The sequence below is a fragment of the Saccopteryx leptura genome, chromosome 2 (genome assembly GCF_036850995.1).
Source record: "Saccopteryx leptura isolate mSacLep1 chromosome 2, mSacLep1_pri_phased_curated, whole genome shotgun sequence".
In the NCBI taxonomy this organism is placed as follows: domain Eukaryota; kingdom Metazoa; phylum Chordata; class Mammalia; order Chiroptera; family Emballonuridae; genus Saccopteryx; species Saccopteryx leptura.
This window is the reverse complement of record NC_089504.1, coordinates 279575549-279590751: the sequence shown is the minus strand read 5'-3', so window position 1 is coordinate 279590751 and position 15203 is coordinate 279575549. Positions and strand designations below refer to the sequence as shown.

Genomic DNA, 15203 nt, shown 5'->3' with positions numbered 1-15203 from the left:
CCTATTCATTTCAACCGCAAGACCCCATCATTAATGCTGTCCAGAATCCAGCTCTGCCGGGATGAATTTCTATGATGATGGAAATGTTCTATTTAGTGTTGTCCACCAGTACAGTGGCCATTAGCCACCCGTGATGATCCAGCACTTGAAATGTGACTGATGTGACGTTTAATTTTAATGTAAATAGGCACATATGGTTATCATAGTATAGAGTATAGGAGATGATGGTGGCGGAAGGGCTGCTTACCTAAGGTCAGGGAGCCTCAGGACGTGGAGCTGGAAAGGACCCTGACTCTGACCTTCTTTTTTGCATATGGAAGCCAGGCAGGCAAGCAAACTTAAACAATCATGTTCTTGGCTCTGCAGAAGGATGCTATCCATGCAAGAATGCTGCCCTAGAGGAGCCCTGCGTTCCCACACAATCCCAAGAGGCTGCTCTTCTAGGTTCTAGAGGTGTGAGGTTTCGACCTGGTCAGGCTACTCAATGCATTTCCCTTTTTGGTCAGTAGAGGGGTGAACAGCTACCATGAAAAGAGACAGCATAAGTGGCTTTGGGTGGATGCTGCTTCCTGCTACAGGAACTAGACATTCCTGCAGACAGCTCAAGTGGTAGGAATGGGAGAAGGTTTCATCCTGTTCCCAGTTCATGAGACAGAGAGAGCAGTGTGTGTCTGTGTACCTGGGCACGTGGCCCCATGCCAAGGTGTGGGGGCTCTCCCTGTCAAGGTTTGCCTGCTTGTGGCAAGGTAGAAAGCCCCTAGGGCCCGAATCTGATGGACTGGATTCTAGTCTTGATTTTTTTACACTTCACTGAGAGATTTCAGCCAAACGCCTTCCATTCTCCCAACCTCAGTTTCCCCATATGTAAAAAGGGAGTGTCAATCAGATCTCTGCTGTTCCACTTTTTAGGTGGTGGTGCCTTGGACTGCACTGTAAATAGCTCCCGGGGTGGAGGGGGGTGGGGGTTGTGTTAGAGGTTTACAGTGCAGGAAGAGGCAGGCCTGGCTAGCTCAGCAGTGCAGAGCCTGACCTTGGGGCAGGCTTCCATGAGCTGGGAGCATCTTTCTGACCCACAGCCCACTGTCACAGCATTAGCCTTGGTCCTCGAGGGGCTAGAGGGAGAAAGGGGCTGGCTCTCTGCAAACTTCTCAGCCAAGGTTGTGTAAACAACTCCATTTGAGCCCTGCAGACATCAGGTGAGTGTGTTTGTCATTCTGTGCCACATTCCTGTCTGCACGTGATCACTTTCCAGAGTGACAGAGGTTGCCCTTCCTTCTGGTTCAAACATTAGTGGACCCAGGTGCAATAGGGCTGTGAACATGAAGTCTTTATTTCATTTGTCCTCAAAGCAGGGAAGAGCTGATGCTGGGGCAGGGCAAACATCCAGGAGGAGCTCCACACCCTATACCCCCACATGAAGACACAAGCTCAAGCAGGGACGGTCCTAGAACGGGCTCCAGCTCTAGGCCAGGGCAGGGGGGAGGGGGCGCAGGGCAGCAGAGGGCCTCAGTGGGCCAAAGCAAAGCCAATGCGATTGTTACGCCGATCAAATTCTGTGTAGAACTTGCGGATGAAGCTGGCTCCCAGGACCCAGACAGGCCCGGTGGGTGGTGGGACGTCCAGACCATGGAGGGCCAGTGTGCACAGGTCATCAGTACTGTAGGGATCCTGGCAGGAGGCACACAGTTTTCCCCACTGCCCAGCATGTGACCGTTCTGCCCTCATTTTGCCTGACTCCAGCAGCCTTCCTCAGCAACATCGCCCTAGCACTCCCCCCTCCACACTGCACCTCCTTTGCATCCTGGACCGCACCCCTCTGGGGTGCAGGCGCTGTGCTAGACGCTGGGCACACAGAGCAGGAGGCACTGCACTATATGAGCTTGCTGTCTGGCAGAGCTGATCCTGAGCAAGTCATTTAACGTCTTTAAGTCTATTAAGTGTAAAAGGGGGATTGGAATACAGGAACACGGCATTGATTAGAAAACAGACAAGGCACCAAGCACAATGATTCCTAAACTTGGCTGCACATTGGAATCACCTGGGGCTTTTGAAGACATGCTCAGGTGCTGCCCACATAGGTTCTGATTTAATAGGTAGGCGACGTGGCTTGCTGTTGGGATTTTAAGAAGCTTTCAGGTGACTCCCAACAGCGAAGTTTGAGAGCTGCTGGCCTAGTAGGTAGTCTGTCATGATGACTTGTCGCTTTCTGAGGGCTCCTGCCCACCCTTCCTGCCTGCTGCCGGAGAGCAAAGTGGAACCTCACCTGTAATACGTAGTCTGCACTGGTGAGGGTGTAGACTCTGCCTCCGAGGTAGAAGGAGATGTCAGGGAGTGTAGGCACCTGGTTACAGTTCACGACATACTAGGAGGAGAGTAAAGGAAGGCCCTTTTAGTATGTGGGGGCCTCCTAGCAGAGACACAGCCCTGTGCCCAGGGAGGACCCAGCCACACATGAAAAGTGTGAGAGGTGAGGAGTTGAAGGCTGGAAATGGCCTCATTTGGGACCTAATGGTGCCTGGGGTGATTTGGGGGTCTGGACCAGGTAGCACTCCCCCACCCCTGGTACCACGTCTCCAGCTTCTTACTTCATCTGTGCTCAGCTCCTTGGCCCCCAGAGTCTCCATGAGCAGCCTCAGGGAGCTGGTGGGACCTGAGATGTAGGACGCGCCAGTATCCACCACCGCCGTGCAGCCCTCCTCACAGAGCAAGATGGCTGACCTCACAGACACCCTGGGAAAGGCCATAGTCAGACGGACAGAGAGACAGAGAGACTGATGAGCACCACCAGGCTGCACAGCTTTCCAGAGTGATGGCAGGTGACAGGAGGCCATGCTGGGGGTCCAGTGATGCAGTGAAGGATGTGTAAGGCAGGAGCTGGAGAAGAAAGGTACTGCCCTTCCCTCAGCACGTGCTTAGTGACCCTCTACCTCCCCCCACCGCCCCTCACATCTCAGTGTTCCCCATCCCTAGACAGAACAAATGTTGGCTGTGCCTTAAGAAGTCCCTGCACCGTAAGAGGGCAGGATGGCAACGTTGCCCCTTCCCCGCCCCACCCGCGTTAGCAGCAGCATTTTTGGAGAGTGGAGAGGGTGGAGGATATCTGACCCTTTCATTTTGATCTGCCAGGAGCCAGTCTTGCTGATGCTCACGTAGTGAAAATTCCCTTGGTAATACTGGGGATCACTGCCTCCCAGCACAATCTCTCCCCCCAGCAAGTGGGAATTCCTAAAGGAAAGATCAAAGGTTCCTGGAGACCTAAGGACCTCAGCACAAGGGGAGTTGGGCCCGGGTTCAGGTGGGGCCCAGGAAGGCAGGGACGGCAAGGCTGGGATGCTGGAGCACCTGCCGCTTCTCCACCTCGCCCCTCCCCTAGCCCAAGTCGTGGCGTTTTCCCCCCATGAAAGTCCAGCTGCACCCAATAAAGCATCACCATCGAGGTCACAGAAAAGAACAGGCATCAGGACAAATAGTAGAGAGCAAACCAGACACAAATTGGCCCCAACCTCACTTGGGTTTCTGTTTGGGTTTGGGTTTGCTATAGGTTGAATGGGTAAATGTGGGTTGAACGGGTATATGGGAGGGGAGCTGTTGGGTGGGGTGGGCGGGGGGCATGAGGAGAGCGGGAAGGAGGGGCAGAGGACATCATCATCCAGCAGAGCCTAGGCTGTGAAGTGAGTTTTGGGCAGGTGGTGGGTATGATTCTGGGCCAGGTGCTCTCGAAGGTCTGGGCCATGTGGGGACTATCATCGCCTTACTTGGAATTTCTGCAGAGAAAGAGACACAGTAGAAAGGAAGCCTTTGTTTCAATAGAGCCTCACTAGCCTGGTGGTGGTGAGGGGGTATTTTGCACTCTTCTTACCCCTCAGGCAAGTAGGCAAGTGTGTCACCAAGAGGTGAAGTCACTTGCCTGGAGTCATCCAGCATTAAGTGAGATGATAGGGGTGGGGGCCCTGGGGCCCAGTCTAAAGCTGATCCCCATTGCCTTCCTCCCCTCCGACCTACACAGTACCAACCCCGGTTCAGTGCCTACCGTAGGGCTGGTTCCTCTGTGTGTATGTGATGGGGTTTCCAGCATTCAAAACCAGCAACATGTGTACATGCTTTTGTATATACAGGTGTGTAGCTATGCACATGCTATTTGTACAAGTACAGTTAATTGCACTTTTACAAATCTAGCATGCATGTGTGTGTGCTGGTACAAGTTCTCTCTGCCCCTCTATCAACACTTAAAGATCTCTCTGGATGTTCCCTTCCATCAACAAGGCTGCCTTCTTTCTGGTGCTGACCCTCCTCCCTTCCATGGTTTCCTGGCTCTTGTGCCCTCCATTGTCATCTCTTTTCCCACATTTTCAATCTCCTGCTTCCCCCTGCCTTCCCTCCACCAGCAAGCATGCTCAGCTCAGGTATCCTCTAGCTGCTAAAAACACCCACCCTTCTTTTCCAGGCTTCTCTCTTTATCTCTACCTGCACCCCTACCTGACATTCCTTTCCCTGTTGAATTTCTCAGGGCAGCCTACATCTGCCCTTCACTTCCTGACACCCATACTCACCTGTTAACTCCTTGCCATCCTGCCGGGCTCCACCTCTAAACCAGCTCTTCCGAGACTCACCTGGCTGCAGAGCCAATTGGTAGCCTTTTCCTTTTCCTTTCTCTCACCAAACCAGACACTTCATTTAACTCTGAGCTGTCTCTGGAGTCTGACCCTCCCCTCTGTCCTCACTGCCACTGGCCTGGTATTCTTGCCCTTATGATCCTTGTCTCTAGCTCAGACCATCTTTCTCAACCCAACAGCTTGGAGCAGACCGCAAACCTGGTCAGCTCCCAGCCGACCTGCACATAAGCTCAGCCTCGAGTTGGAAAGCCCTGCAGTTTCAGCCCTGTGCTACCTGCTGTTGCATCGAGGTGTCATGTTTCTTGTCCTCCCTGCGAGACTGTAGGCTCTGTGAGGGCCAGACTCTGTCTTGTACATGGTGTTCATGGTTGTACCTTGAGCACCTTGCACAGGGCTTGGCTCACAAGTGCCCAATATTTATTGAACCATTGAATAAGCAAATAAATGAGGGAATTAAGGAATGAATGAGAGCATTTCTCTGTGTGAGAGGAACCATAGGCCCTGAGAGGGAAGGCCCCCAGGTTACAGCAATCCCTTCCCACCACCCTTCCCCATTCCCTCTTGTTCTCGAGCAGTGCTAACAGACCTTTCTATAATGATGGAAATGTTCTCTGTTTGTGCTATCCAATATGGTTGCCAGTAGCCACTGTGGCTTTTGGGCACTTGAAATGTGGCTAGTGTGACTAGGGAGGGAATTGGATGCCAAATTGTAGTTAATTTCAATTTATTTAAATTTTAAAAGGTGGCTTCCATATTGGATAGCACACCTCTAGATATGGATGGAATACCACCTAATCATGAACACGTCAGGATCCCGGTCCAGCTCTCCTCACTCTGCCAGCTCTTCTGCCTCCTTCCTCATCCCTCCCCCGCCCCTCAGTCCCAGGCCCACCTGCTGTAGTAGACAGAGAAGACGTCCTCCTTTAGCACCCTCTGCGAGAGGATGTGGTCAAAGACTGGGGTGACCCCACCAACGGCCTGTGCAGGAAAGCCCATGCCCAGAACCCCATCAAACTTGGCAAGCATGAAGGGCATCAGGGGTAGCTCCGTGACCTCTCCAAACGTCTGTGTCACCGTGATTCCTCCCACCTGTGGGAGGAAGGACCAGAGGAGACCAAGTCCACTACCCAACCGACAGCTGGGTTTAGTCTGGGCTTTCACAGTGGGGGCCTTGGGGATGCATGTGTTCCAGTGTATAGCAATTGGGGTAAGCTCATTTCATCAATCCCCACACATTTCCTCTCTCCTAATATGCGTCTAGGGCCCAGTGGTCGGCAAACTGCGGCTCGTGAGCCACATGTGGCTCTTTGGCCCCTTGAGTGTGGCTCAAAGGCCAGCTTAGGAGGACCCTAATTAAGTTAATAACAATGGACCTACCTATATAGTTTAAGTTTAAAAAATTTGGCTCTCAAAAGAAATTTCAATCATTGTACTGTTGATATTTGGCTCTGCTGACTAATGAGTTTGCCGACCACTGGCTAGGCTGTTGGGTCTACAGAGAACTGCGGTTGCCCAGTGACTGGAAGAAACCAAGGCTGAGAGGGTGGTGCTTCCAAGCAGTAATAGAAAAGCTGCCAGGAGCTCCCAGGCCCCCTCTCAATTGGCCCGGCTTCCACTTTGGCAGGACTGGGTCTCAGGACCCCACCTGCATTTGGCCTGTGGGTTTCTTCAGCACAGCCCGGCCTGCCTTTCATGTTCCTCTCCCCCTGGTTTCACAGACAAGGGGAGGGGTAAGAGCTCACACTGACTTCCTCTCAGGTTCTATGAGTAGCCCTTCCCTATCTCTGACAGACCAGGAGCTAGAGAAATCCTAGAATGGAGAAGGGATCAGACACAGGCCAAATGGAAAAGAAAACCAGGCCCTGACCCTAATCCTATATTCTAGCCTTAAGTAGGACCTTAAATTCTGTGACCCTAAAACTAACCTGACCACAATGCCAACAGGACAGCTGACCCTATCTCTGACACTGACTTCAGTCTGGGGCCTGGTGAAGAGTTCAGTCCGAGCTAGGTGACCTCTGGCAGGACTGGAGTGAGTGGAGTGGAGGCTGCAGGGCTCAGACAAGCCCTATGTGTGAGTTAGATGCAAAAGTCTGTATAAATCACCCAGTGCTGAGCCAGGGGCTCAGGTTTGCTCTGTCCAGTGGCAGAGCCTGTCCCCAGACTCCAAGGGCATGGGATGGCATCTTCCTCAAGTATGGACCTTAGAGTGGCAGCTGAAGTCTGGAGACAAACAGGGCAGGGGGTCAGATGACCTGGGCTGGTCCCACTTACAGTTACCATGTCCTGGCTCAGGAAGCCTTTGACTTTTCCAGATCCATAGTGGATGGTGAATTCCGTCCCATTCTCCATGTAGCTGGAGGATTCCGAGGAGTCATAGAGGCTGTGAATCTCTGAGAGAGGGACATAGGCTCAGGTCTGTCCCAGAGAGGTCCAGGCAAGGGGGTTCAGAGGCAGGTGCATAGGGGTACGGCTTCTGTGGTTGAGGACTTAGGTGCAGGGAGGGGGTGGTCCTGAGGTTGGTTGAGGGCTTGGGAAAAAATGTGTTTTATCAATCAAGGAATGTTTTTGGGGCCCCTGCTATGTGCTCGTGTCTCTGAGAATTTTGTCTCTAATGAAGCATTTTAAAATAATTCCCAACACTGGGGTGAGGAGAAGATTCTGGTTACAGTGAGCACTCAGTAAGAAGTTGTTGACTAGGGAGAGCGTGCCTGGAGGGCCAGAGAATTCAGTTCTCTCTCAGTCTCAGCAAGGGTGAGAAATGGCTTTCTTGGTGAGCTGGGGACTCCTGAAGCTTGCTGTTTTGCCTGGATGGTCATATTCGGAAAATGGGGGACATTTCCCTCTCTCCTCTCAGGGGCAATGGAAGCAGAGGCAGAGAGGAAGCAGCTCAGATGGCAGCAGGAGGGGTTTAGCTGGGTGTGAGGCAGGACTGCCCAGGCTTGGCAGGCTCGGGGCGTGGGGACTGACGCTGCGGGTCTGGGGCTCACCACAGGCTGAGTAGAGAGGGCTGCACTTGGTGGAAGGCACCCAGAGGTTGGCTGAGCCTGTGTCGAAGATGACTTTGAAGGTCTGTGGTGGGGTGCCAATGCCAATCTCGCCATAGTACTGGGTCTGCGGGGATGAGAGAAGGAGGCGGCAGGAGGGACTTGGGGAGCATCGGGCCTTGGCGTCTTGCTCTGTAAACCCCCCCCCCCCGCCTTGGCACTTGTGGCGAGACCCGGCAGGTCACACAGCCTCTGTGGGTTTCCATTTTCCAGCAGGGCCTGAATGGTAGGCTTAGCATCGTCTTATGACTTCCCAAGAAGTGAGACAAGCGGGTGAAATAAAAGTACTGAAAACAAAGTCGGTAGGTTCCCCAGCCCTTGAGGAACCCACTCAGTGGTTTGTACTGAGCCCGGTCACAGAAACGTGCGTCTGAGCTCACATCTCCTGTCCCAGTGACTCCCGGGCTTGAGGCCCAGAGCCTGGATTCCCAGTTCTAAACCTAACCCTCTTTCCTGCCCCCCACCCCCGTGCCTCAGGCTTGCAGCTGTACAATGGGAATTTGGTAGGGTGCTTAGTGATCCTCAGCAACTCGGTCCAAGACAGCCAGAAAGAGTGAAGAAAGCCATAGGCCCAAGAGGGAAAGGAGCCGGGAGGGCCAGGGACTGGACTCACGTCCAGGTAGTTGGTGAGGGCCACGGGAGAGGTGCTGTTGCTGACGGAGAGCCTCGCGGGGAGCTGGCCCCCTTCAGCCCTGAGCCTGACCACATCCACTCCGCGCTCCTTCAGGCTTTCCCGGACTGAGGGCATTTTCTTGAGGGAGATCCTGGCCCAGAGAAGAAAGGAAGAAAGAGAAGAACTCTGTACTCCCCCATAATAATGGAAGAGCCCTGGGGACATCTAGGACCATAACTCCTAACCTTGGCCCAGGCACCTAAGAAGGACTCTTGTGCCCTTAGGCCTCCAAAGGAGAATTCACAAACCTCCACGAGTCACCTACAGTAGTAGTAAATAACCCTCAACTACCTTCCTCCTATTGTCTAATTTTGATCACTGTGAGGCCACTTGTTCATTCATTCATTCATTCATTCCATATCACATGTTGAATACCTTCTCTGTGACTACACGGAGCTGGAGACTAGAGATATAATGATGAAGGTCATAGCTGCCTTCAAGAAACTCCATCAGGCAGGAGACAGAGGAGGAAACACAATGACATCCCCCTTAACTAGAGGAAGGCTGGGGGTGCCCCCTCCAGCTGGACAGGAAGAGGCAGTGCCACATGAGACCTGTAGGTGGCAGCAGACACCGGCAGCAGCCTGAGGGTCGCTGAATGCCTGGGGCAGGCGCCCAGCCAGGACTATGGGGTGGAGCCAACCAATTGAATTGGGTTGGGCAGGGGGAGAGAGAGAGAGACCACATCGCCAGAATGCCTGTGCACCCTGTCCTTGGAAAGATGTGCCTTTCTGAGCCTAATCCCAGTCCCTAGGCTGTTTGTCCTGAGACATTCCTACCACCTTTGGGAAGCAGAATTAGAGCCTGAAAAACTCACAGCATACTGAACTGCCACTCCGCCATGTAACCTCATGACAACCCAGCTGACTAGGGTTGTTCTTACTTTATAGGTTCACAGCGATGAGGCGGCTCAGAAGTACTGGAACAGGGACTTGAAGTAGCAGCTGTTCCTAGTTCCCAAAAAAGGCCCCCTGCTTTGCAGGAACCTGAAGGAAGATGTTCCTAGCTGCTGGGGAAGGCCGTGGTGTGCGCCGGGGAGGGGAGGAGGGAGGGGGGGGGGGCGGGGGCGGATTGAAGCCTGGGGATTTACGCAGACTTCTCAGCTTCCAGTCCTCCTGTACTTGTTGTCTCCCCTCATTCTACCTACCCCATCATGCCCGTGACTATGAATACCACTTTTATATACCGTATGGAAGTCACATTTCATATGCCTGTCTGAATAATATTTTAATGGGCATAACGTCATATATCACAGTTTACTATTCAAAAAGTATTTTTGCAATTATGATCTTATTCAATTCTCAGCCTTCCTACCTGGTGGGTAATTTTTTTTATTCCCGTTTTACAGATGGGAAATGGAGGGGCAGAAAAGGCTTGACCCCAAAGGAATGAATGCATTTCTCGCTATTTACTCAGAACAGAACAGCCTCTGCTCTTGGCCTTCACTTTTACCATTTTCCTTTCAGAAAGTCCCTCTCTTCTCACCCCACCACAAAGTTCTTTTCACATGCCAGTGAACTCCAATTCACCCTGGCCTCACGGTTGCTTAGGCTCCTTCTCCGTGTTCCATGGTGGTCACAGCCTGCACCACATCCCCAACTGCTCACAGAGGTGGTGCTGTCCGGTAGTGAGGACACAGTGGTGGTGGGGACATGCTTGAATTCCTTACTCCCTGTGTAATTCTGAGCAACTTGCCTAGCTTCTCTGGGCCTTGTCTGAGCCCCTGTGACCTCCTCTCTAAAAATGAACTTAATGGTAATACCTACCTCGGAGAATCAGTGCACAGATTAAATGAGCTGCCCACCATGAAAACACCTTGAGAAGGTTGTCCTGTCTTCAGGTCTCCCAAAGTGTCTGGTATAATGCTTGGCCCATAGCAGGTGACCAAATCCTTATAGCTGTATTCCAAAACATGACTCCCTCTCCACTCCTGGCCCCATCCTACTTTTATTTTCTCTTTGAAGAGAAAAAGAGAATGTTTTTACCTCTCTCTGCCTTCACCCTGGGGATGGAGGCTACACCCAGATGCGTACTGCTGGGGCACCCCAGCTTCTCACCCACGCCCCAAACCAGCTGTTGCTCTTCGGAGCCTGGGAGCAGGGAAAGAGGCTTTGGAAACAAAAGGCCCAGTGTGTGTCAAGGTTCAGCCTCTACATGTGACCTCTCTGAGCCTCAGTGCGCTCATCTGTAAAATGGGATTGTTGAGAGGATGATTTGAGATGAGAAAAGTGAAATGATTCTGTGAAACGCTAAGCATTTTATATGCTTCGCAACTATTAGTTTTTGTAAAGCCCGCCCTTTTACCTGAAGCTCTCTGGTGCATTTGCACTCCCCAAGCAGAAGCCCTTTCCCCACTGGACTCTGTCCCACCGGCCTCTCTCCTTTGTAGCCTGAATGAGTTGATTGTTTCCACAGGGCAGCACCGCCTGAGCTAGGTCTCTCTCCTCTCTCCCTTTGGGCTGCCTCAAGCCTTTCCGTGATGTTTGTAACAACCCACCCTGCAGCACTGCCCCGCGGGGCTTTGACAGTGTGCTGGCACCAAGCACAGGCTTGACCTGTGCCAGCCCAGTAACTCTTCAAAGCAACGCTAGAGAAGTAGGTGCTATTATTACCTGTTTTAAAAATGGTAAACTGAGGTCCTGGCCGGTTGGCTCAGTGGCAGAGCGTCGGCCTGGCGTGCGGAAGTCCCGGGTTCAATTCCCGGCCAGGGCACACAGGAGAAGAGCCCATCTGCTTCTCCACCCCTCCCCCTCTCCTTCCTCTCTGTCTCTCTCTTCCCCTCCCGCAGCCGAGGCTCCATTGGAGCAAAGATGGCCCGGGCGCTGGGGATGGCTCCTTGGCCTCTGCCCCAGGAGCTAGAGTGGCTCTGGTCGCAACAGAGCGATGCCCCGGAGGGGCAGAGCATCGCCCCCTGGTGGGCGTGCCGGGTGAATCCCGGTCGGACGCATGCAGGAGTCTGTCTGTCTTTCCCCATTTCTAGCTTCAGAAAAATACAAAAAAAAAAAAAAAAGGTAAACTGAGACTGGGAAAGTTAAGCAACTTGTCACTGGTTCCAGAGCTAGTTAGTTCTGTTAGTGGAGCAGAATTTAAACCAGATGATTCAGCTCTCAAAGCCTTGTGGGTAAGCACTATTTTGTGCTTCTTCCTTGGTAGACTTAACCATACCACAGCCTTCTTAATAATTAGGTGATGACCTCCTCACAGGCCGGGAGGTGCCAGCGTGTCTTGCTCCTCTCTGAGTTCCCCCACAGTGCCCAGTAGGGTGATCTATGCCAGAAGCAAAAGGCATGGCTTCCAGGACCCCAGGGCCACTACTGGCTGTGGGTCATTGGCGAGGCACCTGACCTCTCAGACACTATACCTCCCTGCTCAGCTGGTTGTGAGGACTGGATGACATCACTTATCTGAAAGCCAGCAGTATTAGGAAGGTGGGAACTCCCACACCCTGCCACCCTCTGCCCTAGTTACCTTCGAAAGGCGCCAGCGTCCGTGGGGAGACTGAAGGTGCAGGAGCCCCAGAGCACCAGCAGGAGGCCCCAGCGAGGCATTCTGCTCCATCGGTCCATGCTTCCCCGGGTCCCTGGCTCTCTCTGGGATCCACTGAAGCCTTGTGGTTCCCAGAACCCTTCTCCTTTTATACTCTCCACACTTGCAATGGTGGCAGTTCTGCTGTACCCTGATTTATTACCCCAGGGGAGATGGCAGGGCAGCCAGCAATGAACTCTCCAGCAAGGTGGGTAAAGGGTAACCAGGGTTTTGATGGAGCGGAGGAGCTAGAGGAAGTAGGGCTGTGGGAATACAACGCTGTATCCAGTGACGCCAGCAGCCCAGTCTTGACCTGGCCCTCTGTGACCTCTGCAGGGGACAGAGGCTGATGAGAAACAGCACTGCTCAGGAGCAAGATCAAGGCTGGGACAGACCTAGAGCCTGAGTTTCCAACCCTCGGCAAGACTCTACCCCATGCCCTTCAAGCTTCATCCCCTGTATTAACCTTGGCTACGGCCTTCTGCCAGACTGCATCTCAGTGTTCCCATCTGGAACATGGGTGACTCCTCCTGGGTTATACACCCTGACGAGCCAGACCCATGGCCTCTCTGCTGCCACCTTCCAGGCCTGTCAACAGTGGCTATTTATGGGAAAGTGCACCTAGCATAGCCTGCAGGGAGCTGGGGACAAAACTGTCTGGCCTCTACTGACCTAGTGTTGGTGGGAGAGAATGGCAGCTCTCAGGGGCTTAGGGAGGTTTTTGCAGAAGATCAGGTTGGGGCAGCTGCTCTTCCAACTTCTAATCCTCTTTCTGCGTGGCCCTAACTTTCTTCAGGACACTGTCTCTGCCTCCTTTTAATTTTCTTGTAGTTTACAAGCAGTCTGGACAAATCCCCAAGCCTGGTCTCTGAATCCCAGGATGGATGTGATCTCTTCACACCCAGGGCTCTGCCCAGGCTCTCCCAGCTTCTCTCTGCTAAGTCTTCAGGGCCCACTTCAGTGATCACCACCTCCTCCATGAAGCAGGCCCTGCTTTAGCCAGAACTGACTACAGCGTGGTACAAGCCCTCTTATGCAAGCATAGACATCAACCGTCCTGTATCAAAGTTTTTTTCTGTATGTGTGCATCCTCCTCTTACCCAAAGTGGTGCTTAATACCTATCAAATGAATGAATTAGTGAACTGTGATGGGCGGTGCAAAGGGCCCTGGGCTAGTTGTCAGGTACCTAGGTTCTCATCCTGACTCTACCACAAACTTGCTGTGTGACATTAAACCCCTCCCTTCCCTCTCTGGGCCTCAGTTCCTAAATCTGTACAATGAGGTAGATGCTTGGTGGTCCCCAAAGTGCCTTCCTGCTCAGATACTCTAGTGTTTGTTCTGTGCCTTCAGGGTACAGAATGCTCTCTGCACCACCTGTGGGCAATAAAGGCTTAATCATAGGAGCTCATCTCTTGCTAAAGTGTCTACTAGTAAATGTTTAGGCCTCAAAAATTATAACACCCTTACCAAATGATGGGAGAATTTGGTGTTTCTTGGATAAACTCTAACTGGAGAGTTATTAGGCATGGTGGTTGGCAGAGGGGGAAGTATCTGAGGTTGAGGGAGACTCTTTAGAACTTCTTAAGTGGGAATGTGTCTTGTCAGATTGACTATGTATTAAACAGTCTTAAAGGCCTCTGTGTGTGTTCATTCCTCTTTCATTCATTAGTAAATATTCACTGAGTATTTATGATTTGTCAAACACTTTTCAAGGTGGTGGAGTTACAAAAAGAAACATAGTTTCTGCTTTTGTGGAGATAGAGCAGGGGTCCCCAAACTACGGCCCGTAGGCTGCATGCGGCCCCCTGAGGCCATTTATCCGGCCCCCGCCGCACTTCCAGAAGGGGCACCTCTTTCATTGGTGGTCAGTGAAAGGAGCATAGTTCCCATTGAAATACTGGTCAGTTTGTTGATTTAAATTTACTAGTTCTTTATTTTAAATATTGTATTTGTTCCCGTTTTGTTTTTTTACTTTAAAATAAGATATGTGCAGTGTGCATAGGGATTTGTTCATAGTTTTTTTTATAGTCCGGCCCTCCAACGGTCTGAGGGACAGTGAACTGGCCCCCTGTGTAAAAAGTTTGGGGACCCCTGAGATAGAGTGTTCTTATCACAACATAAATGTAAAATACTAACAATGACCAGTACTGGTTAGGGAATTCCACGAAGGTTCCCCCAAGGAAATTACATTTGAGTTGCATTCTTTTTCTAATTTTTTTTCTTTTTTCTTTATTTTTAAGTGAGGGGGGGAGATAAACAGATTCCCTAATGCACCCCAACTGGGATCCTCTGGGTAACCCCATCTGGGGCTGATGTTCGAGTACTAAGCGATTTTTAGCACCTAAGGCCAACACATTTGAACCAGCAAGCCATCTTCAGTTCCTGTGGCCACACTTGAACGAATCGAGCCTCTGACTGCAGAAGGGGAAGAGGGAGAGAAGCAGGTGGTTGCTTCTCTTGTGTGCCCTGACCAGGAATCAAACCCTGGATGTCCATACACTGGGCTGATACTCTATCCACTGAGCCACCAACCAGGGCCTTGAGTTGCATTCTGAAGTCTGCACAGGCAGGCACTGAATAGCTGAAGAGGAAAAGAAAAAAAGGTCAGTGGGGATAGCATGTGCAAAGGCCCTGAGGATAGAAGGAACATGGTGAGAATAAGGGCTTAAAGAAAAGCCAATGTGGCTAAACAAAGAATAGAAAATAGGGGAGAGATGGGTGGGGAGACAGAGAAAAATCTAACACTTATTGCATGTATCGTAATATATATGTCAGGCACCATTCTAAATGCTAAATGCATTTAATTCTTACAACAACTGTATGAGGTAGTACCATTATTACTCCATTTTACAGGTGAGGAGGATTTAGGGAGTAACTTGCCCAGGGTCACACTGACAATAAGTGATGAAGTCAGGCTACAAATTTAGGCAGTATAACTAGAACTCATTACATAGCTGACTTGAGTGTAAAATCATAAAAGTTCTTGAACTCCATGCTTTGTTTATCCTACGAGCAATGGGTGAACAAGTTAAGTAGAGAGTGATGATGTAATTAAATACGTCTGCAAAAACATTCTGGCTCCATGTGGACTTGGGAATGGTCCAGAATAATGGGGCATATACCACTTAGAAAACCGTGGCACTAGAACTAGCTTGGACCAGGGGAGGTGGGCCTGGTGGAGATAGAGAAAATAGATTAAGAGAAATTTAGGAAATAAAATCTGCAGCATTGGGTGATGGGGGGGCGTGATGAGTGAGGGAGATGGCGGTTTCGGGTACCTGGTAAAGCATGGTGCACAGTGGGAGAGAACCGGGATTCCAGGAGACAAGAGGGTCAGGGAGACC

At 51.5% G+C, this 15203-nt stretch overlaps 1 protein-coding gene across 2 annotated transcripts; it reads right to left on the bottom strand.

The window, feature by feature from the left end:
- Positions 1-1232: 1232 nt before the first annotated feature.
- On the bottom strand, positions 1233-11933 carry REN (renin). Of its 2 annotated transcripts, XM_066366072.1 has the most exons (9): positions 11802-11933; positions 8274-8424; positions 7604-7727; positions 6888-7006; positions 5506-5702; positions 3106-3225; positions 2586-2730; positions 2264-2362; positions 1233-1668 (listed from the first exon to the last, which is right to left on the bottom strand). In XM_066366072.1, the coding sequence occupies exons 1-9, from the start codon at positions 11897-11899 to the stop codon at positions 1507-1509; spliced, it is 1215 nt and encodes a 404-aa protein (XP_066222169.1). In that variant the 5' UTR covers positions 11900-11933; the 3' UTR covers positions 1233-1506. The 2 variants fall into 2 exon arrangements, with proteins under 2 accessions (XP_066222169.1, XP_066222170.1); XM_066366073.1 differs by lacking the exon at positions 3106-3225.
- Between the last annotated feature and the right edge of the window lie 3270 nt (positions 11934-15203).